This window comes from Crocodylus siamensis, chromosome 15, assembly GCF_052110815.1.
Source record: "Crocodylus siamensis isolate JL-2025a chromosome 15, ASM5211081v1, whole genome shotgun sequence".
NCBI classification, from domain to species: Eukaryota; Metazoa; Chordata; order Crocodylia; family Crocodylidae; genus Crocodylus; species Crocodylus siamensis.
The window spans coordinates 36,254,225-36,277,059 of record NC_143409.1 but is presented as its reverse complement, the minus strand read 5'-3'; the positions used below and the strand labels follow the sequence as shown (position 1 = coordinate 36,277,059).

General features: G+C 41.9%; 1 protein-coding gene and 1 long non-coding RNA gene across 8 annotated transcripts in view; one reads left to right on the top strand and one right to left on the bottom strand.

Annotated features, from left to right (window-relative positions):
• Window positions 1–22,835, top strand: part of TJP1 (tight junction protein 1) — a 279,289-nt gene that overhangs the window by 137,532 nt on the left and 118,922 nt on the right. The window contains exon 1 of one of the 7 annotated variants that reach the window (XM_090028265.1): window positions 12,999–13,235. The exons of 5 other annotated variants lie outside the window; for them this stretch is intronic. In XM_090028265.1, coding sequence (XP_089884391.1) covers window positions 13,203–13,235 — 33 coding nt within the window. In that variant the 5' untranslated portion in view covers window positions 12,999–13,202. Of the gene's footprint in view, window positions 1–12,998; window positions 13,236–13,578; window positions 13,800–22,835 lie in introns of those variants that run through there. One more of the 7 variants, XM_090028266.1, reaches the window with a different exon arrangement.
• On the bottom strand, window positions 1,524–12,864 carry LOC149852356 (uncharacterized). Its single transcript, XR_016439243.1, has 3 exons — window positions 12,346–12,864; window positions 11,530–11,665; window positions 1,524–3,091 (listed from the first exon to the last, which is right to left on the bottom strand). It is a non-coding gene; the product is annotated as an uncharacterized LOC149852356 (long non-coding RNA).

The window sequence follows — 22,835 nt, the reverse complement described above, 5'->3', positions numbered from 1 at the left end:
CCTTTTGCAGCATGTTACTCAGTGATGTCCAGGCTGACACAGCAGAGCCAGAAATGCCACCATGTAATATATGTTCCACTTCCATGACAGTAACACATTAGGGGAAAATACATTCTCCTACACTAAGAAGTTTCTATCCTGCTCTCCACTTGAACACTAGTCTGAAATAGTTAAATAAAATGAAGAGTTTCTAACTTGTATTAGAAACTTGCACTGAACTGAATTTAGATAGATATTTAAAGATAAATAATGTCCACAGTTTAGCAGTGAAATATGCCACTAATTAACGTCAATCTTACTTAAATGTTTTGCTAACACTGGAGTGATGTTGTAGCTCTGATGGTCGAGGAACTACTCAAGGCAAGGATTTACATGTGTGATATCTTTTATTAGACCAACTGCATAGTTGGGATAGACAAGCTTTTGTATACAATGCATTCTTCTTCAGGTGACCTTGCACTGTATTCAGAATCGTATCTAAGTCTATCACAAGTATGTAGTTGCTCCAATAAAAGATATCACTCACAACAATCCTCACTTTAGATAAAATAAGATTGCAGTATCACAGATTATCAGACTGCTGCTTAGCTCCTATACATTGAAGGTGATTAAGAGCACTACTTATTCTGTCCAAGGTGTTGAATATTTGGGTTCCATATATTTTCTTTAGATAGTCATAATCTATTATCTCAGGCACAGCTGATGGGTAGGGTCATCATTTACTGTTATACTATGCTGTGCTTTATCTTTTTAAAGCATAGATGTATTTGACACACTTATGTACCTTTCATGCTTGCAAAATAATAATAATTGGCCATGATTTACATACTTATAAAACACCCTCAAGAAAACTGTTGATAACATTAAGCTTAATAACATTAAGCTAATACTGAGCAACTAAATCATCATAAGGTGGAATAGCAGAATACTGAAAAAGCCAAAAGGGGACACCACTGAAGGAAGTTAAGTGCCTGACAGCAAAGCAGACAGCCTCAAGTCGTAGCACACTTGAAAATGTTTAGCCAGCATAAATATAAGAAAGAATAAAAATAAGCAAGGAGTTAAAAAAGGTTCAACACCTTATGGTCCACATTATCAAGAGACTGATCATCCTATGCGCCTCATGAAATAGATGTTTCATCCAATGGAACAATGGCAGTCTGTTCCATTGGATGAAATTTTATAAAAACTTTTATATGCTCTCAAAGCACAGATTCGAACTCAGACAAAGCTCATAATTGGGTTTTAGGCTATAACAGATTTCCATCCAAGAAGGGAACCGTTACTGCCTCTACTTGATGGAGCTATGCATGTGCATTTCTGTGCATAAAACCAAATCCTAAAGAAGTAGAGAGAAAAATTCAAGGAAAAAAAAGAATAAGAAATCTGTATATAATAAAAGCTAAACATAAATAAAAGGGCTTAACATATAAGTTTCTTTTAATTAGCCAATGAAGACTTTATGTAAAGATTTAAGAAACAACAAGATTTCAGGTCTTTTGAGTTATCTCTGCTCTGGCCCTCTTTGTTAACAACATTCATCTGTTCCTGTTCAATATTTATAATTTTCTCATTATTAATATACTTCACCACCATTTTCTTTGGATCAGACTAGCAGTCATTGTAGCAGAGGTATTTGTGGTTCATATTTTAGAAAATATAGAAGTGAACTCATGTTTCAAAACAATTCAGCGCAGGAAAACCACACCCTTGCAAACCAGAAACACACAGCTTTATGTCTCTGGATATTTGGAGATTATTGCTTGAGTTTCAAAAGGCACCTTTGTTGTTTTATAGAATGGGAAACCATTTCTGAAAAATGTTGCTTATGAACACAGGTTTGCTTGTCAACAAGTTAAGTCAATTAGCTTAATAAATTAAAGTTTTCTTGCATAAAGAATGGACTACCTTTTGGCTGTTGTTCCCAAATATTGATGAACTTGTGTGCAGATGAACCACTGCTTTTTTTTTTTGTAGAAGGTGTAGGTTTTTTTATTGGAGAAGAATACATAAGAATTAAATGTCAGCACATCATGTACATTTGCTCTGAGTGCAGTAATGAATAAAGCAAAACATGAATAGTGACAGTGCCTGATGGCTGGAACATGTTTTCGTCTCTTTGGACCAAATTAATCTCTGCTGTAACTCCACTGATGTGAACAGAGCTACACTAGCAGTGAACGTAGACCCTCTTCAGGTTCACAGCTGTCGTCAGTTATTGTTGTTGTCCCTCTTGCACAGAGTAAATTAGGGGAAAGAAAGATGGAACAATGCAAAGTACACATATCTGAAATGTTGGCATCCACTAGGTGAAACACAGATTATACATATCTCAGTTTATAAAAAATGTCATAGATTAGCCATAGAGCAGTTAAAATATACAATTCCATTCACAAAGTGCCAGGATATAAAATGAGCAAGTAAAACAGTTTTCTATCATATCTTTCAAATACATTAGCGTTGCTGTCATGAGCAAGGCTTCTTGATTACATTTTCCTACATGAACATGAACAAGGCTTTTTGAGATCACATAAGTCTTCTTGATCATGCTTTCCTCTGTGCTGTCCTCAGATTGAGTAAACATAATAGCAGATACGACAGAGATTTTCTATGGGATGGCCAAAACCAAACAAAGGCCAAAAGGAAGAACCTAGAAGAATACCTCACCAGGTACCCAACATGGGCAGCCAAAGTTCCTTTCAACTTTATACAGTAGCGAATTCCTTAAATATTTTAGGGCTGAAAACTGCCTCATTTTGCTATCCTGGTCTACTTTTAATGCCTTTAACACTGCTAGTTTGAAGCGATGGCCTGACTGAAACAATACAAACATATTAAACAATACAGTTTCTTAGGAGAACAGTAAATTTTTAAGCTCCAGAAATAATTACTGTAGCAAAAACCACAGTCTTAAGAGTTTGGATCCTTCTGACTGGCAAACCAAGTCAGGTCTGTTGTTGTGTCCTTCAGTATTTTCAGATACATTGCCATCCACATCTTCAAACATATGTATACAGATGGACATCTACAGGTCATGAGCCTCTTGAGGCCACATATGCTGCTTGTTCATAGGGTTGTCAAACATATCAATCTAAGACAAAAATAAATAACATTGTTTTATATGGGTGATACAGTACAGGGTGAGGAGCTTCAGGCTGCCTGGCTCACCTTCTTGTTACTTACGTATTTAGAAAAAGTAAGTGTAGTATGGTAGCTATTGATGCAGGCAAAAGTAAAACCTCTTGTAATATTGCCCTACCCCAACAGGTCTATTCACTAAGACAAAGAAGAGTCTTGGAAGACAGCATGGCTCTGCACAATCACCATACTGTGCTATTAGCTGCAGTGTATATGGAAGAAGAGTTAAGTGGCACACAGCCTTTTTCATGAAGCAAGTAAGATCTGGGTAGAGAGCTTTAATCACAGGGAACTAGGAAAATAATAAGCACTAGGAAAAAATAAACACCGTACATCAATGTTATATGAACTCTTTCCTTTAAGGCCTTGGCTCAACAAGAGACTTAAGCGTTTACCTAATGTTTAGAGCATGAATAATTCCATTGACTTCTCTTAAATCACCTTACAATTTCTTGATGAAGTCTTTTAGTTCCTTACACTATGCTGTTCTCTTATGGTTCCACTTTGCGTTTCACTCTTTTGTCTCCTCTTCTGAAAATCCTGAATCTGTGTAACCATCACAAAAATGCAATGTACAATAATAACTAAACTATCTACCAGGATCATGGATGATATACATACACATACATATATGTTGATTTTACTTTTTCCAAGACTAATTCATTATGGCAGGAGAAGCATATGGTATCTTTGAAAAACCCTCATATAGAATTGTTCTCTTTCTAGGCCACAGTCACCAGAAAACCACAGGAAGTTGTTTATGTGGTTGCTGTGGTTCTTCAGTTTCCTTTCTTTCTTTCCTTTAAATGATCAGAAAGTTAAAGCATCATAAAGTAGAGCGTACACTTCTTGCTGCTGCCCTATCTGATGCACATATACCATACATTAGAATGAAGGATCCACACATTTGATCATTCTTCTACATCCTTTAAATTAATATTTTTTTTATTATTGTACCGTGATCTTCTCTGGAATGTTATGATGGCTGTTTAAAATCTCCCAAGGCAATAAATCAATAATTAAATATTTTTAATGTGCTTTATAAAAGAAGTTGTTAAATAGTTTTATTTGAAGTCTGATGGCAATAGAATACAGTCTTAAACTGTTTACTGTAGCAAAGTAAAAAAAAATCACATTGACTTCAGTGGGTTTTTACCCTGAGAGAGCAATGTTAAGACCATTGTTGTGAGCTGAAGACAGTATGACTGATGGTTCTGATCTTCAAACTGAATCAACCAGGCAGTTCTACACCCAGACTCTTACTGGGATTAAAAAGACTGCACAAATGCAGTATCATCAGCTGCCATGATACTTGTTTTTTTGGTTAAAGCAGTTGACCCCAGAGTCATGTGTATGTTCTAGAATCTTGGCTTTCATTAAGAAAGAAAAGAAAAAAAAAAGAAAAGGTTTCTAGCTCTCATGGTTTCAGAGAGAAGTTTTAAACATGTCTTATGTTCAAAAGGCAGAGGCAAATCAAAGGGTCTTTAAATTCATTATTGCTTTAAATCTTATTATTTTCAAGCCAACATACTTTTTTTGGCAGGGTGTGGTGGGGAGGGAACCTGATATTTGAATTCTTGGGGATGGCAATACTGGAGTACCAGGGTTTGGTTGTGTAGAATTAACTGGAGGATCTGAGTTAAAGGGTGCCATGCACTACAGGGCTTGGCAGAGATCAGCTGGTACAGTTGTTGTTTACAGAGCGTGGTGTATGCGCCAATGAGTTCTTTGAGGGCTGCTGAGTCTGATGCCCACATGACAGTCCTGCCCACAGGTAGGGCACACCCACACACTAGCAATGCTCTGAATACAAACAACAGATTCTTTCCTCCTCTGATGCTGGTCATCACAAAACTTGATCCAGTCTGCCTCGTAGCACCTCGCTTTATCTGCAAGCTGACTCCTCCAGTCAGAACGGCATTGTGCACTCCTTTCCCAGTCATCCACAGAGATTCCAAAGGATGCTAAATCATCTTTGCAAGCATCCTGAAATCTGAGCAGCAGTCTGCCTCTCTTTCTAGACCTGTTGCAAGCTTCAGAGTACAGCACATTCTTCAGGATCTTGTGATCTGACATTCGCTTGATATAAGCAAGCCACCTGAGTCTTTTCTTACCAATCAACATTCCCATGAATGACATACTAGCATGATTTAACACTTCCATATTTGTCACCCTGTCTTGCCATCTTATTCAACGAATTTTACGCAGGCATCTGATATGAAAGCTGTTTAGTCTTTTAGTATGTTTGGCATAGATCATCCATGTTTCTGAGCTATATAGAAGAGTGAAAAAACCTCATTTCATAAATATGACAGCCTGTTATTCATCCAGGCTCTGTCTTACAAAAGACCAAAGTTCCTGGCTGCTTTGCCAATTTTACTAATGAACTCAGCATCAAGATCCACATTGCTGGTAACAGTAGAGCCAAAGTAAAAAGAATTGGTCAACAACATCCAGACAAGTACCATCTAGGGTGATATCTGGAACTGGTTCTGAAAAGCCTTGGCGCATGATAACAGTTTTCAAGCTTTCTGCTAGCCTAAAGATTTTTCATGAGTCAGGGAACTATGTTGTAGGGCATCAACACTGTGAGCCACTAGGGCTGCATCATCTGCAAAGAACAGGTCCCTCATAATGACCTCCTTTACTTTCATCTTAGCTCTGAACCTTGCAATATTAAACAGTCCTCCATCATGTCTAGTGCTGAGATAGACACCCTCTTCAACATCAGCATGTTGAAGCAGGAATGAAAAGTAAATATTAAACAATATGGGATCCAGTATGCAGCCCTGCTTCACTCCATTGTTGTTGTTGAATGAGTGAGACTTTTGGTTTTCATACATTACAGTTGCCTTTATGCCATTATGTAAAGATTTCACAAGGTTTAGAGGTAGAGGTAGACAACCAGAGTTCTTCATAACAGTGTAAAGGCCTGACCGACTAACCATGCCAAAGGCTTTTGTTAAATCTATGAAAGTCACGCACAATGGGATAAGCTTATCTGCATTTTTCCTGCAGGTGTCTTATATGAGAGACCATATCTATGGTGGACCTTTTCAAGTGTAAGCCACATTGGCTCTCAGGATAGATTCTCACAGCTAATGTTTGAAGTCTAGGTAAAAGAATACAGCTTAAGATTTTTCCCACTATGCTGAGACAAGATATACCTCTGTGGTTATTACAGTCACTTCTCTCTCCTTGGTTTATAGAGTTGGATGACATGAGCAACCTTGAAAACTTGCAGAACAGTTTCTTCCTTCCAACAGAGTAGCAGTACATCGTGCAATCTTTGCAGCACATCTTTGTTTGTGCATTTGTAAATTTCAGCAGGTAAACAGTCAGATCCTGAAGTTCGTGACTGGGAATCTTTTGATGCATTGTTCAAGTTCCTTTAATGTAGATTTGGCATCCAGCAAAGTCATTATGTCAAACCCAGGCAATTTGTCTAGCACACCGTCTGCTATAGACTCCCTTGAGTATATCATTCCATGGTGCTCAATTCCGTTCTCCAGTTGGTTCCCTTTGTCAGTTATGATATTACCATCCAGGTCTTTCAACAGAGCTCCCATGTATTTTGTCAGCCCAATGGCCTTTCTAATGCCCTCATACAACCATCTACTGTCACCTGTGTCAGCTGCTTGTTGCATGCTGTTGCAGAGACCCAGCCAAAATTCTTGAGCATACCTCCTGAAAGCTGTTTGAATACCCTTACCAGCTTCTCTCAAGTTGTTGAGCAGATCAGTAGTAGGGATAGACTTTTAGGTGATCGGGGCAGTTCTTTTTCTCTCAATGAGTGGCAGCAGTACCTCCAACTGGTCAACAAACCAGTCAACATTTTTCTTAATACTCTTTCCAAAACTCAGTTGCCACATTCTACACACTTGTCTTCACTAAAAAGCTGTTTTTTGACAGGATCATTGATTTGGCATAAATCAATATGAGGTTGTTTGGCAGGTTTATTGTGGTGGATCTTCTTAGCTTGAAATTTCACTTTGCATTAGGCAAGGGAATGGCCTGTGTTGCAGTCTGTGCTTTGAAAGTACTGTGTATGCAGGATATCTTTCAAGCGTGTATATCTTGTTAGCACCAAGTCCAGCTGATGCCAGTGCTTGGACCTTAAGTGTTTCCATGATGTTCTTCTGATGTTACTAGCAAAGAAGGTGTTGGTCACTGATAAGCCTTGGCTGGCACAGAATTCAAGAACTCTCTGGCCACTGTCATTCATACATCCAATGCCATGCTTACCTAGAATCTGAGGCCAGATCTCAGCATTGGACCCAACTTTTGCATTGAAGTCTCCAAGTGCTAGAATGGGTTTCTTCCATGGAATCCTGCCGATCAGCTCTTCCAGCTGTTGATAGAAGTTGTCCTTCTCCTCATCACTAGCCTACAGAGTTGGAGCACAGACCCTGACAAGGTTGATAAATCCCTTCTGTAGTCTAATTCAAAGTATCCAGGTATGGACGCTGAAATCAGAGCTTTACATGATGACATAAGTTCATTTCTGGTGGCAAACCATACACTATACTCTCTCCTTACTCCTTCAGGTTTGCCATATTAGTAAATGGTGTCCTTCTCCTTTATGAAGCCTGTTTCTGAGACCCAATTTTCTGAAATAGCTGCAATATCAATTCTGAAATGTGCAAGCTCATTACTCAATATAGCCAGTTTTCTCAAATCTGAATCCAAATCAAAGTCATATCCAGGTGTCAGAGTCAGAAAATTTCAGCAAATAATTCTGTTTATAAAATCAATTGAGCCAGGATGTGAGGCAAGGCTTGTTTGACCCACCTTTTCTAGGGCCACCTGTATGCAAGGCAAACAGGCCATCCCCTAAACAGGGCTGCTTGAAAATCTTGGTAACTCCCTCATGGCCCTTATGTCCCTCTTCGATCCTTGAAACCATTTTGCTAAGAACTTCAGCCCATGCTGGAGGCTGACATCGACCGGTTGTCCCCCTTTTAGACCACTGAGCCAAAATCTAAAGGCCAGAACAAGTCAACACATTCAGTGACACAGAGGTTGTAGCTTCTGTCAGAGAGCAACTTAAATAGAGCTGCCAACTGCCCGTTGCTTCAGTGTGAGTGCTTTTTCTGTCAGGGTGCGGTCCCTTAGCCCTTCTTCAACCAAGAAGTGCCCACAAGGCAGCAGAGGATGCAATTTAACATCATACACAGGTCAAAGATACTGCAGAGATACTGCATGCTAAACTGATGCATGCCAACTCCAGAACTAGAAGCAGGATAGCCAATTTAGTGTGGCACTGCACTCAAGCTAATAACTACTGCCTCTAAACACTGGCAGGTCTCAGGTTAGGGTGCACAAAGCAGCTGTGAAGTAACTGTAGACCACTGTATGGATACCCAGATATATTTGTCCAGAAAGTTTTAAAAGTGGCTTTGGAAATCAAAAGACATGTAATTTTTCAAGAAATCTTTGCAGCATGTAGCTTTCTTAAAGTGTAATGTACTTACTATCTTGGGTAAAGGGAGGGTAAAAGCACTCTAGCTGATTTCAAGGTAACAATTTAAATTCTCTCTCATTTTACTTGGAGGCTAAGGCACTAATTCTGATCCAAATTTGTCAGTCCATAGCTAGCCAAGTGAAAAAATGATGGCTATAGGAAGCCAAAAAATTAGAAGAAAAGGACATGTTTGGCAGGAGCATTTCTCTGCACTCTGGGAGATTTAAAAAGATTTAATAACAAAAAATATGCATCTAAAATGTTTATCTGAGATAGTAGGCCATGGCATTGCAGTACACTGTGCCCTAATAAAAAACCGAATAACGTGTACCAAACTCAACAGATTAAGGTCTCTAATGTCCCACTATAGACATCAACAGAATCAGACACTCTCTAAATTACAATCCAGAGGGCTAGCACCAAACTTGTCATCTGTCAAGTTACAACAGGTTATCTCCTCCTCCCAGCATGGCAGGGACACTCAACCAGTACTGGCAACCTCACCGCACCAAAAACCATGAGACAAGCTTTTAAAAAAATCAAGAGATTGGCATGTAAATCATGAGATGCTGTTTTTGAACTGTGTGTATTGGGGCTGGGGGGCATTATTTGTGAAAGTGTGGAGGGCTGTGGGTATGTGTGTGGGGTTTGGAGCCCGGGGAGGGAGGGTCTCTGCATACCCTGGCAGGATGCGGGGTACTGCGGGTCAGGAGTGAGAGGCAGCAGCAGGGCTGGGGGAGCTGTGGCTTGGAAGTGAGGAGCAGACACAGAGACAGACACAGACAGCGCACAACTGCTAAGTGGAGGGGAAGGGGCAGGAAGAGAGGGAAGGAGTGCAGGGACGGGGGAGATCGAGGCCCCTGTGGTGGGGGAGGGAGTGGGACAGGAGCAGCGGCAGGGGTGAATGGGGCCCTGGGGCCAGCAGGTCGTCCAGTGGTGCAGGGGAGAGGTGCAGCTCCCTGCAGCAGTGCGCACCTCTGGAGGAAGCTTTGAGGGCACTGTCCACTGTGGGGCAGAGGTGTGCTGCTCATTGCGGGCTCAGGGCTCTGCGCCCTGCTGCCTTTGCCCCAGGAGCTCAGCTGTCTGATGGCATTGCCATCCACAGGGTGGGCGGGGGATGTGGGGTGTGCTGGTCATGTGGTGTGTCCCCTACCCACCCGGCCTCAGAAAGCACACTGGCATTGCCTGGCTGAGTTTCTGGGGCAAATCAGCAGGGCGCAGAGCCATGAGTCCACAGCAGGCAGCCAATCTTTGCCCCATGTGCCTCCGCTGGGTGTGCGCACAGCTACAGGGAGCAGCATCCCTTCCCTGCGCCCCTGGATGACCTGCCCTGGCCCCAGGGCACCATTCACTCCCACCACTGCTCCTGCCCCACTCCCTCTATCATGAGGGCCTTGATCTCCCTGCCCCTTCCCTTCCAGACTTACCTGCTGGGAAAATCCAGAGGTCTGTGGATTTGATCGGGAGATTGTGAGTGGAGTTATTTTGACTTAGAAACCCTGAGTCTCACGATGGCTGCATGACAGTTGGCAAAACTGCTCAACAGCTATGACCATCTCTCATCCACAGCCTGAAGTTCCAGTGCCTACATGTTCTAGAGGATCAGGCCCCCTAGGTCTCCCAGCAACTAGAGTTAAACATGGTCTATAGGCATGTAACATTTTTGCATCCAGTTTTCTATAGAGTAATACAGAAAGTAACATAGCATTTTATTCTTTCTCTGCTTGATAGTCTTTCATTTATCAGCCTCTCCTCACTCTCCTTGATTCTTCACTGTCCGGCAGAGGGCAACAAAAATGGTTTGGGGGCTGGAGCATGTGACTTCTGAGAAGAGGCTGAGAGAACTGGACTTATTTACTTTAGAGAAGAGAAGACTGAGGGGGGATTTAATAGCAGCCTTCAACTACCTGAAGGGGGGTCCCAAAGAGGATGGAGCTGGACTCCTCTCAGTGGTGGAAGGTGACAGAACAAGGAGCAACGGGCTCAAGTTGCAGCAAGGGAAGTTTAGGTTGGATATGAGGAAAAAATTTCTCATGCAGAGGGTAGTAAAGCACTGGAACAGGTTACCCAGGGAGGTGGTGGACTCTCCATCCTTGGAGGTTTTTAAGACTTGGCTAGACAGAGCCTTGGCTGGGATGATCTAGTTGGGGATGGTCCTGGTTCGAGCAGGTTGGACTAGGTGACCTGAGATCCCTTCCAGCTCTAATTTCCTATTATTTTAAAACCAGGGTGGACAATTATTTTGGGCAGACAGCTGCTTAGTGAGTTTTGGCAAGCCATTGTGGGCCTCATGACAGGCAGCCCGGAGCAGATAAATACTAATTTTCTAAATTTTTTAAGGGGGCTGGATAGGATGGCTCGGTGGGCCGCATTTTGCTCACCCATTCTAAAAACTAATGTTAGTGTCTCTTTTTTCACTCTTTCCCAGCAGGTCTTTTTCTTTCTTCCACCTTCACTTTCCACTTGGTGTCTCTTTCTCTTGGTCTCTTCTTCTTGACTCTGATCACTATCTCCTTTGTCCAGCCCTGTTTCCCTGCCTCCCTTTGTTTTCACCTTTTGATGTACGTTTTCATCTAATTATTTCCTGATTCTGAACCCCAGGGATTGCCTTAATTCCCATGGCATATATTTATTCCTGTTTTTTTCTCCTCCCCTGAGAATCTCCCTTTCTAGCCCCCCCTAAGTAGGTCCCTTCCTAAATCTCTCTCCCTGCTCTGCCACACCTTAGCATCTTCCCACTCCTTCCTGTTATGATTACAGTCTTTTCCTTCCTGCTCTCTCTGTGTATACTTATAAAGACTGCATATTAAATATGTGGGTGTAAAACACTACCTTTCCCTTACTTGCATCCAAAGAAATGCAAAGCTCACAATCAGTTACGTCAAACATTTAATAAAAAACCTGCAACAAACTTCAATATACTATACCGAGTAGCTTTTTACTGCTCTTCTGGTATGAAGGTGACCTCGAGTCAGCAGGTCTGAGTGAAGCATTTCTCTGGTGTAGGGGAATTCTTGTATGACAGGAACTGGCTCTTGCACCACCCAGCACAGGGGCATATGTCTTGGCAAAAAAATAAAAGAGCATGGTGAGGATCATGCCCTAGCAATCTCCAGCTGTCAGAAATAGTCCCAGACATCTGGTATACTTTGGAGAAGCCAGTGAAAACCCTAATCTATGCTTGGAACTTGTTCCAGGATATAGAAGGAGAGCTCACAACAGACTCACTCTCTTGGTACTTTTTGTGCATGCTTGGTACTTTTTAGGCATTACTGAGAGTCTGGTGCCATTTCACGATTTCTGACTCCTAAATTTGTATCAGTTATTTAATAGAAAACATGTTTTGTTTTAATTTAAAAAAAAAAAAAAGCATGTCTGCACCCACAAAGAAAAAATGGTAAATATAAAGCAGAGATTCAAAGGAAGAATAATATTTGCCTTGAACATTCCAGGGACATTATCTAAAGTTGTAGGGAGTGGTCACTGGCATATATGTACAACAGCAAGAAATATAGTGGACATTATTCCCCAAGACCTCCATTCCCATTTGAAAGCCCTTGGCATTCATTTCCCATTCACTTGGCCCACCAGTAGGTGACATGCTGGATGTAAGGTCCTGTACAGCGCATGCAAACAGCACATTAACCACCACAGTAAGAATTAAATCAGACTACAGATCACAGGAAGAGAAAAAACCCACAAAACCCCGACTTTTTTTCAGTAAGATGGAAAAAAATACTTGCATAAGCGACACTTAGGGAAGAGAGTTTGGATTACTTGCAGCTTGATCTTGCAAATTTGGGGTATGTAGTTAACCTGAAGCGCACCGGCAGCCCTCTTGCAATCAAGTTAGCCTGGTGCTCCAGTGTGTGTGTCATGGACGCCTAAAGCGAGTCTCGGGTCCTGCCCGCTCCTAGACGAGCTTCACCCGCCCCGGACTCCAGCTGCGCGCTGTTAAAGGGCAAATAACATCTCCCAAAACGCTCAGCTTGAGCCGCTTTTCCTTCCTCCTCTAATACATAACTTGTTTTCCAGAAGCCGGAAAGGAGCGGCAGAGCACACGGGAAACCACTTCTTACAAGCTGGTGGGTTTTTTCCCCGTCAAGGGGCAGGCACACACGGCCGGGGAGGTGGGAAGCAGCCGCACAGCTCTCCCGGCGGTACCTCGTCACCATGCCAGCCCCGCTCAGGGCTTCCCCGCTTTGTACTGGGACCCGAGACCCCTCCGGCCCTCGCAGGCAGCACGAGGCACAGCCGAGCAGGGGCTGAGGCAGCAGGCGAGGCGCCGGCCCCTGCCTCTCGGCCCCCACAGGCTGAGGCTGCTGCGAGCAGGGGGGCGGGGCGGGGCGGTCCCTCGGGCGTGCCGCGGGGGGCGGGGGCAGGGGCAGGCTGGGAGGCTGCGGCCAGCGCCCGCCCCAGCTAGCTCCGGAGGCCGGCCCGGGGCGGCCGGACTTTGAACAAACTTGGTGCCGTGGCCCCGCCCTCCCCGCCCGCCTGTCGGCGATGTGGACGCGGGCGGCGGAGTGAGGTGGGCGCCGCGGAGCTGGGACGCGGGCAGCCGCTGCCACGCGCGCTCCTCTGGCCGCTGGACGCCGCCAAGATGTCCGCCAGGGCCGCTGCCGCCGCCGCCAAGGTAGGAGCCTCCCTGCGGTCGGCCCGCGGCTCCCGCTGGGCCCGGCCGCTCCGCTCCGCTTGGCTGGGCTGGGCGCCGCGGGGCGCTGGGGCCCGGCCCGGCCCGGCCGTGGGCGGGTGGGCGCGCGCCGGCGGCTCTCGGCCGCTACCTGTTGGATGCGCGGCCTGCGGGGTCCCGGCGGGCTCCGGGCCGGCCGCGGGGCAGGCGGGGCCGGCGGTGCCTGGGGAGGGGCGTGTAGGGCGGGCCGGGCCGGGCCCGCTCCCGCTCTCGAGCGAAACTCCGCGGTTTCGGTGCGAGGAGCCGCCCGGGGAGCGCCGGCCGCGGGCACTTGTCCTCCCGGAGTTGGGGAAGTTGGAGCCGCTCGTGGAGGCAGCTGCACTGGCCGTCGGAGAGCGGGACGCGGAGCCGGGCGGGGCTCGGCGCTCAGCCGCGGGCCGGCCTCGAAGGCTCCCGGCCACCCCCTGGTGCTGCGGGGTCGGTGGCAGCGCCCGAGGTTAGGCCCGAGGAGCAGCGGCTTGCAAGGGAAAGCTTGTCTCGCTGGATCCCGGCTACGCTGCTGACCCGGTAAAAGAGCTCGCCTTAAACAAATTCACAGCTACATCACTCCCACACCACGCTGTTCAGGCCTGAGACTGGCCCCCAGCTCTTCCCATTTATTTCACTTTTGGGAACTAGCCATGGTTGGTGGAAAAAGCAGGTGCTGGCATGGGTGTGCTCGCTGACATGCACCAAAAGAATAGAAGAGGAATTTAAAACTAGCTGTTTGTGAATGGTTCAGCTTTGAACTGCAGATTCTGGGTGGGGCTTGCCTCCAGAGGGGACTTAACACTTGGGACATCTTCTCTATCAGATGACTGGGGAATGTAGAGATGGGTTTGCCGTGCACAAACAGGAAGTCAACATGTTTCAGTACAGATTAACATTGCCAGCATTTGGTGTTCATAACTCTGTGAATAAGGTATTGAAAATAGGTTTCCTAAATGGGGACACTGAATTTTTTTATAATTCAATTTAAGAAAAATAAGTTTTTATAAACTGCAGTAACATTTTTTTGGGTAGAAATTAGTTTTTTCTGGTTTCTCTTGTCACTGAAAAGTGGCTTTGTAATGAGGGAGAATAAATGATTGTTGTTTATATGCATTTCCACATCAAATCTGAAACACTTCTAGTAACTTGATTCCTGCGTTACATGATCAGCTCTGACTGATGCTTGTGTGGTGACCTATGCCCTGCACAGTTTCTCCAGTACATGGTTGGAGACTATGTTGGAGACGTAAGGGAAAGACGAATATAGGCTTAAGCATTTCAGATATGTTAGGATTTTGGAGGATTTCCGTATTCTAGGGTCTGCATTATTTGCTGCCCTATCCAAAAGTGAGATTGCTCTTGTGATAAGGAAGGGGTTCAGTTATCTCATTTTTGGGCTACAGTATGGTAAAAATAACTATTAAACTAATACTTCTTTAAAACAAATTTGTGTAATCTGTCAGAAAAGCTATATTTAACATTTTGTGACCTGTAGAGGGTTTGTGTTTTCTAACTCTTTATTTCTCTTGGCATGGTGAGTCTTACTTAGTTCTCTAACAAAACTTCAATGTTTTGACTTAAAACATAATTTACCAGCTAGTGAATGTGGAGGGAGGAGTCTTTTATCATCCGTCACAGTATAAATGTCTGAAAATACTTTTCCAAACTTGCTCAGCTATCTGGTGCTTATCAAAAGAATGTATTTCTTATTATTCACTCTTCAAGGGCTGAAATTGCTGTACCTAGTGGTGGTATGCAGTATTATAAGTTCTTTACTGTTTTCTCCAGTATAGTTCAATCTTACGACAAACGTGACTGTAAACTGAAAGGGCCTTACTCTGTTGATTTGCTGAGTTCAGTTGATAATTTTAGTAGAACATGGAAGATTGGCTACATCAGGATTTTAGTAGTGAGCTATAAAAGTTGTAGGTTGGAAGCTCAAATCCAATTCATGTTGGTAACGTAATAAAAATCATTATTGTCTTAATGGCTGCTGCTTGGCCTGTGACTAGTCGGTTCTTATTGGGTAAACATCCGTGTTACAACAACAACTAATGCTACCAGTTACCTTAAAAATTCAAAGAGTGGAAATTTTGATGCACCTCCAGAGGAAAAAAAATTAAAGAGTTTTTCAAATATGTAGTCTTTTCCCAGTGCTAAAATCATGTGTGCCCTGTACTTTCTTTTTTTCCCCCAATACAGCTTTGCAAAAAAATAAAAATGAGATTTATCATAGCACACTGAAGACAGAATAGCTCTTCTCTGCTTAACAACACACTTGAGCGTTCTGTAAATATTTGGTTTCAAGCAGCTTTATCACCTGTCCTTTTAGTCATAAGATTATATTTAATATCTCTCCCTCCACATGAAAATATGTTGTTGCTTAAAACCAGAATGAATGACCCCTATATCTAAGAAATATAGTACGCTCACTCCATTCGAAGGAATTGAGTTGCAGGCTTCCTTGTTACTGTGCCAGAGGGGTTGGCTTCAAAGTTGCCACAAATATAGGTTCACATTCCATACCCAACTCTTATTTTGAGTTGCCCATATGTTTGTTTTATTTTGGAAATTTCTGTATGAGGCTTTAAAAGAATATGATCTTCTCCCATCTCACTTGTCTGATCTGTTTGTTTAAATTACTGCATATAACACTTAGGATTGGAGGTGAAGAGCAGGAGTTTTTCTGTTTAATTTCAGTTACATATATGGGAGAGCTTGGTGTGTGAGACCGATTCCCTGTTGGTGATGCTGTTCACATAACAGCAGTGGGAGAGAGGAACATTTAGAAAATGGGAAAACCACAGCGACTTCTAACTGTAAGACTTGACTGGACTGGAGTTTAATTTGATGCTGTTCCCCGATCTTGTAGCAAAATACTTTTTTCAACCTTTTGTAAGTTACCTTTAAAGTTCTTTTCTTTGTCATCTATCTCAGCTGTAGTGTTCATATGAAAGTTTAGCTGCATTTTCAAGTAACGGTTTTGCTGTGAAGACAAAATAAAGCTGCTGGTTGTGGTTGGAAGTGATCTGCGTTCTGTACATTGTCAGGCTGCATGGGGCTATTTGTTTCCTGTTCAATATGCAGGAAAAAGATTACTGTAATACAAACAAGTCTGAAAACTATGGCTGTGCCTGTAAGTTGGTTTTACTTTATAGAACAGAAAATAAACTCAGTAGAATATCACAAGTGGGTGGTTAAAATATTCTTGTGTCAGGAAAAGGGCTACAGAAAAGAGTTTGTGATGCATATTCAATTAACAGTACTTGGAGCAGAAATCAGGGAAGGGTGACACCGTATAGACAGGGGTTGGCAGCCTACGCCTCTGTGTGGGGAGTCATTCGACTTGGCCTGTGGACATGAGGCTTTGGTGGCAGTCACATTGGCCAGGGAGCTTTGAAGGTAGTTGCTTTCCCATGCCATCATGGAGAAAAGCACCATCTGCAGGTACTTTCCCCATGCTGCTGTGGGGGAAAAGCGGCATCTTGGCAGATGGTAGATCCTAGTGCTCTGTCCCCTTTTGATTTGAATTGGGTCATTCTAGCCTAGAGCCTAAAAAGGGTGCCAAATGCTGGATTAAGTAGTTCAGGGAGGCCTGCATTTTTATAGGCTACAGCCTACTTGTTAGATAATATAAAATTATGAAAGGAGTCAGAACACCATGCAGTTTGATATTGTGATTATGGTCAACAGGTTTTTTTGGCTATTAAAATCCAAATAGTTTTATTTTGGAAATTTATTGATTTGGTTCATGAAGTATTGAATTCTTCTAAAGTTGTGTCCATTTCTGATATTGACAATGTACTTTTGTATCCAAAGTTTTACTTTGTGGCAGTGATTTCAGCTATGCGCACACAAACTACTGAGATTTCGTTCATCACTTAGAACAATCCTGATGTAATGCTTTTTTTTTTTGGAAAATGTTAAATGTATTGTGGGTTTATTTTTTTATTTAATCTTTAAAAAAAATAGCATAACCATTCCAATCTTACAGCAGCCCTGCAAAAGTAAAAACATATTACAGCCAGATATGTCAGCTGCTTACAATTCTTGTAAAAACTGGTCCTGAAAATAAACATGTAAATCAGTATAAAAGCCACTTCTATATCTCATTCTCACACCTTCAAAAATGCCCAAGAAGAAAGGTGTCCAGAAGGGTAATAAACCTGGACACCTTATAAACATAACAGAGAAGAATGTAAAATCGTGAGCATCATTACACCTTATTAGTAGAGTCAGTAGACCTACCTTTGCTTTGCTGGCTTCATGTCAAATTTAAAGCATCTGTCTAGGTCTATTTATGGGTAATATTTGAAGCAAATGCTTGCAGATAAATTTAGAAAATGTTTGAGATTATATAAGTTGTACTGCAAACTGCCCTAAGTTAAATAAGGCTTTAGTCATTCATGTTCCCTTCAATTTTTCCTTTGGTCATGATAGTTATGGATTCATTTTTGTGGCTACTATACTTCCTGTGAGCTCTCAATGTTTTCCCAGGCATAACAACATTACTAATGACTTCTTCAGTGAATATGCTACTTAATGGTGAAACAGCCTTGGGGAAGTTTTATATAAAAATCTCATGACTCCATCTAGCATATTTGTATGTTTAAACAGTTGAAATCCAGCCATTATTTTTCCCTGTGATTGCTTATACAATAAATGACAAAATGGTATTGTGTAAGTCAGTAGCTTTCTCCTGTCCCCTCCCCTGGTAGTATTTTGTAGATGGTGGGTTCCCTAATTGGTTTAACATGACAATGTCTAGAGTTTCTATAAGGTATGTGGCAGAGAGGGATATTACAGACTTTGAAACTAAGCTGAAGTTGCAGGCCTGTTGCAAAAAGCCTTTTCTTCTTATCCATCCCAGAGGTATTTGTCTGGTTTGGGAATGTGACTATAGCCATTATGGAGAGGATAAAACTGCAGGAGAAAGGACTCCAGAGAGTTTGCTACTCTTGTATTTCAGTAGTAGATGATCTAGACCAGGTGAAGTCAACCTCCAGCCCATAAATAGGGAGATTTGATGGCTGGGAAGTGGTGGCTGGATGGGGCTGTGCCTTGCCTCCTTTCCCCCATAGGGTCGGATTAGGGCTGGGTCATGCCTCCACACCCTGCAGGGCCAGGTGGGAGCCAGGATGTCTCCTGCTCCCTTCCATGAGGTTGGATGGGGCTGTGCTGTGATCACTCTGTGCTGCATTGGGACCGGTAGCTGGATCCAGCCTGTGGATATCCTGGTCACTGCCCATTTGGTCCTGCTGGCTGAAAATGTTGAGCACAACTCATCTAGATCTTAATAAGGGGTAGAAGGCAGGGCAGGGTAGTACTCTACCTTGCCCTGCCTGCTGCCTGATTTTAGATTAACACAGCTAACTCTGCCCTCTTTCCTTTGAACTGGGGGAAGTATGGAAGTCTTTTTTTACAATTATCAGGACCAAATAGGTAGCTGAAGCAGATAACACTCCTACAGGAATGTTACTATGTTTCCTCAAGTTACTTTGCTTTTTCCTTAATCTTGCTTAAACTCAGTGATTATCCTTTTCAGTATATTTGGGTAGGAGGGTCTTTTTAGGACTGAACACAGTTGTTGAGATGCTGTAGATTTCATCAGTGTACCTTTGAACATTTCATCCTGTGTGTTATCTTGACTTCTCTTAACACATACAATGAACACTAATGGCTCTGATTATCATGTGGTTTGGTAGCTGTTGGATTAAGAAATAATTATGCTTTTCTGCACCTTACTGGTAAATGGGACATGAAAAAAATCACTTTTGGCTTGGTAAGCAGGCAACTTTTATGGAATTATGCCATTGAGTTCTGCAGAATTATAATTTTAATTAGATGACAACACTCTCCTCCAACCCCACCACACCCTTCTTCCAAGTATATTGTGGGTGTACAGGTAATTTTCCAGATGGGAAGGCAGTACATAACCAGTGCACCATTGTTGTTTCTTCCGTCTGTAAACATCAGCTATATTGCCTTCAGTGCTCCTCATAACTTTGAATAATTTTTATTCTGTTGATGTTCAGCAGAATATTTTCATTGTTTTTTGGCATTTAGATATCTGTGAACTGGCCTGAATTGGGTAAATTTCCTTCTGTTTTTCTGTCAGTCAGGAATAGAAGCATAGATAATGAAGGTATTAATTAGTACACAGGATTTGGACATTTAGTGGTAATGTGGAGAAGCAGAGTTGCCGTATTCTCCTGCAACAGCTAGGAAACCTTAGAATGGGGTAGGGACACCAAAAATCCTTCCTTTCTAAAGCTATGGGGTTACCTGATACATGAAGCTAGTTAATAGCCAGAATTATATTTGAAGTAGAGGGTCTCTGGCAGGATCTTGGACAATATCCTAATGCTGGAATATCAGCACCCTTTCTAAAATGAGGTTGGGACTGCCATAGCCAGTGATTCTGGAATGGCAGTCCTTGGCTAATAGTGTGAATCCTCTGGCTTCCAGGTATTCAGCAATTTAGAAACTCTCCTGGGGATTCTGGAGAAACAAAAGTAGGATAAATTACACAAGGTGGACTATGACAGGAAGAAGAGAAGAAACTATATGGAAGGAGGTAGAAAATGTAGGCCAGGGAAAGAAACTTTGGGGAGTGATGGAGAGACAAGGGAAATAAGGAAACAACAGTCTCCAGAGAGGGGAAATGGTTTCAATTATTCTGGAAAAGGAAAAACTGGAGTGAAGCTGGTAAGGGAAAGGAGATTTTAGAAAAGCACAAGAGATACTAAGTTAAAACCTAAACATAATTAATATGTAAACCCTGTCTGTAGGTAGCCCTAATTAGAATAGAACTCTTCAACTATTAGTGGTAAGGTGGTGGCTCCATTGAATTCCCTTTTTTTACCATACTCCAAGTAAAATCCTCTTTAATGTCATCTTGATTGCAGTGATTGATTGCAGATATGATTATAGAAGTGGACTCATTTTTTCTTAATTAAAGATGTGAGATGTGTTGTAATTTTTAAAGTGACACTGAGCCATCTTGAGCCTTGTAAAGTTTTGCCACCGAGTAAAAGCTATGCCTTCCATTTTACTATGCTCCACTCTTTAACTAGGTGTTCCTAAATTGGGAGCCAGCCATTAATTTACTAACACACTGATGTCTTCCTGGGAACCTAAAGATTAAACTTCATTTTATGTTCATAAGTCGTTGTAAATATCAGTTGGTTCAAAAATGTCTTTCTTCCTATACTTGCACATTTATCCTGATAACAGTAAGACTTATTTTAATCCACATGTATATCAGATTTATGAATACAATTTATTTTAATGAATGCACTTATATAAAATCATAGACTGTCTTAATTGACTTCTTGCTCTTCCCGAGTTAGAATTTCATTTTCACCAACACCACTGCCTTGTGTTCATGATGGTTTACATGATTAAGGAGCATGCTGGAAAATATTTAATAAATATAGGCAAAATACCCAAGCTAATTTCTGTTAAGAGTTCTTGCTGCTTTTTGGGTACAGGTTTCCCTTGCTTGATGCTGCACATGTGTTCGTAGAAAACAACACATAACTAGAATTTGCCTAAAGGGAACCCACTTTACAGTGTAATGGGTGGGGCTATGTTCCAAGACTTTGGCTGTACTGACCCCCCCCCCCCCCCCCCCATTTCTACCACTTTTACAAGACAGTTTTGATACTCACCAACAGCAGACAGTACACATAAGGACAAGGCAGTATCATAATGGAAATGGCAACTACAGAAACATGTGTTGCAGACAACAAGCGAGGAGCACATCTACACAGGAGACTGTATTTTGGTGTGTGTCACTCCTGTAATGCATTGCACAAAGTAGCTGACTGGGCTTCACCACACCGATCACTTAACAGTGAATTTACCCCCCATGTAACGAGTTTTTGGTATAAAAAGGGTCATCATATAAGAGTGAATTTGTACATACAGAACCTGCATAAAGCAAGGGAAACCTGTACAGTGAAAAAGAGACACCTGCTATGCACCCTGATAACACATGAGATAATTTGAATTTTTAAGTGTGTAATTTATTTGTACCTTCCTCCTTTTTAGTGCTGCACTGGAAAGAACTGCAACTCTGGGTTGGGATGAAGGATAGCATTAGTAAAAGAAACGTTTATTATCTAAAGTTTGGGGTTCTTGATATTATACAGTATTTCATCTTTAGGACACCAGTTGTTTATATAGTATAGAATCAAGATACTGATGGGTTATTTTGGAAGGCCTTACAGTTAATAATTCTGTTTTTCAAGTCTTAAAGTTGTTTTGCTATAACAAAATCTAACCTGAAGTCACTTAGCACTTTTTCTACCGTCTTTAGTTATCTAATGCAGAATTCAGTAGCTGAAGCATAAACACTCTTCTCAATATTTCTTTAATTGTCATTTTGGTCCTGAAACTTAAGCAATTATTTTAATTAAAATATTTTTCTTTTAGAACTTGATTCTGATCCAGAGATCTTGATTAACAGAAATAATGTTAAATGCAAGCCATTAGTCTTCATTAAACTGCTTGTGAGTAAGACTTGTTCACGTGCTTGGAGGGTGCAGGATAGCTGGTTACTCCAGATATTTGATACTATGACAAGTGGAGGTGCCTTTTTTTAAGACCTGATGAGTAGTCACAAATGTCTGTTTGCTGTTTAAAAAGTCATCGAGAAATGACTAACTGCAAATTTACAAAGACTGCAGTTTCAGTTGTAAGAGGGCTGTCTACATTTTACAGGTGAGTAGTGGTTTATTGCTGTGGTGAGTTTTTCTTTTCCCTTCATTGACAGTATTAGTGGCCATCTTTTACATCAAGCACTTCCAAAGTCTTTCAGCTAAGGTGAATTAACTTTTTGATTAAATATATTGGAAAAATACCAGATTATGTAATCAACATGGGTCTTGTTTCAGATGGCATTTTTAATTCATACAGCTACTTTCATGTTTAGTTAAAAGAATTAGTGCTCCTCTCCTGAGGAATGTTGAAATGAAAACTTTGTACGCAGTCTTTGACAAGTGAGTTTCTTCAAGCAGGATGAGCAAAATTAGAGATTTGTATTCATTCATTTCAAACAAACTTAATCTTTGCTTGCTTCATTGTCTATAATGAGTCAGTGCATCTTTATCATACAAAAATGTGTAAACAATAGTAAGACGCCAGTGTTTCATAGTTGCTGAGATCATTCCTTCTGTTGAATGAGTTGCACTGTTTTTTCCCTGGAGTTTTGAGTTCCTTTTATCAGCTGGATTAGTGATACTGTTAGGGCTATCGCTCATGCCGTTAAACTTAGACGTAAGTATTTGGGCATGCAAGCTTACAGCCTGTCCTTTAAAGTATGCAGTATTGTTATCCGCTGTTTTATCAAATTAATGAAAATAGTTTATAGAAAGTTCATTTGGTCCAAAAGTATTGCTTAACCAGGTGTTGTTTTTTTTATGCTACTAAGGTCTGGCTCTAAATGCCAGCAGTCTAGGCGCTTAGACATCAGATTGATAATGAAAGACAAATATGTTGATGATTTTTTTTAAAGATAAAAGCTCTTTTGAAAAGACAACCAAAGGAATGTTTCAAACAACACCGTAT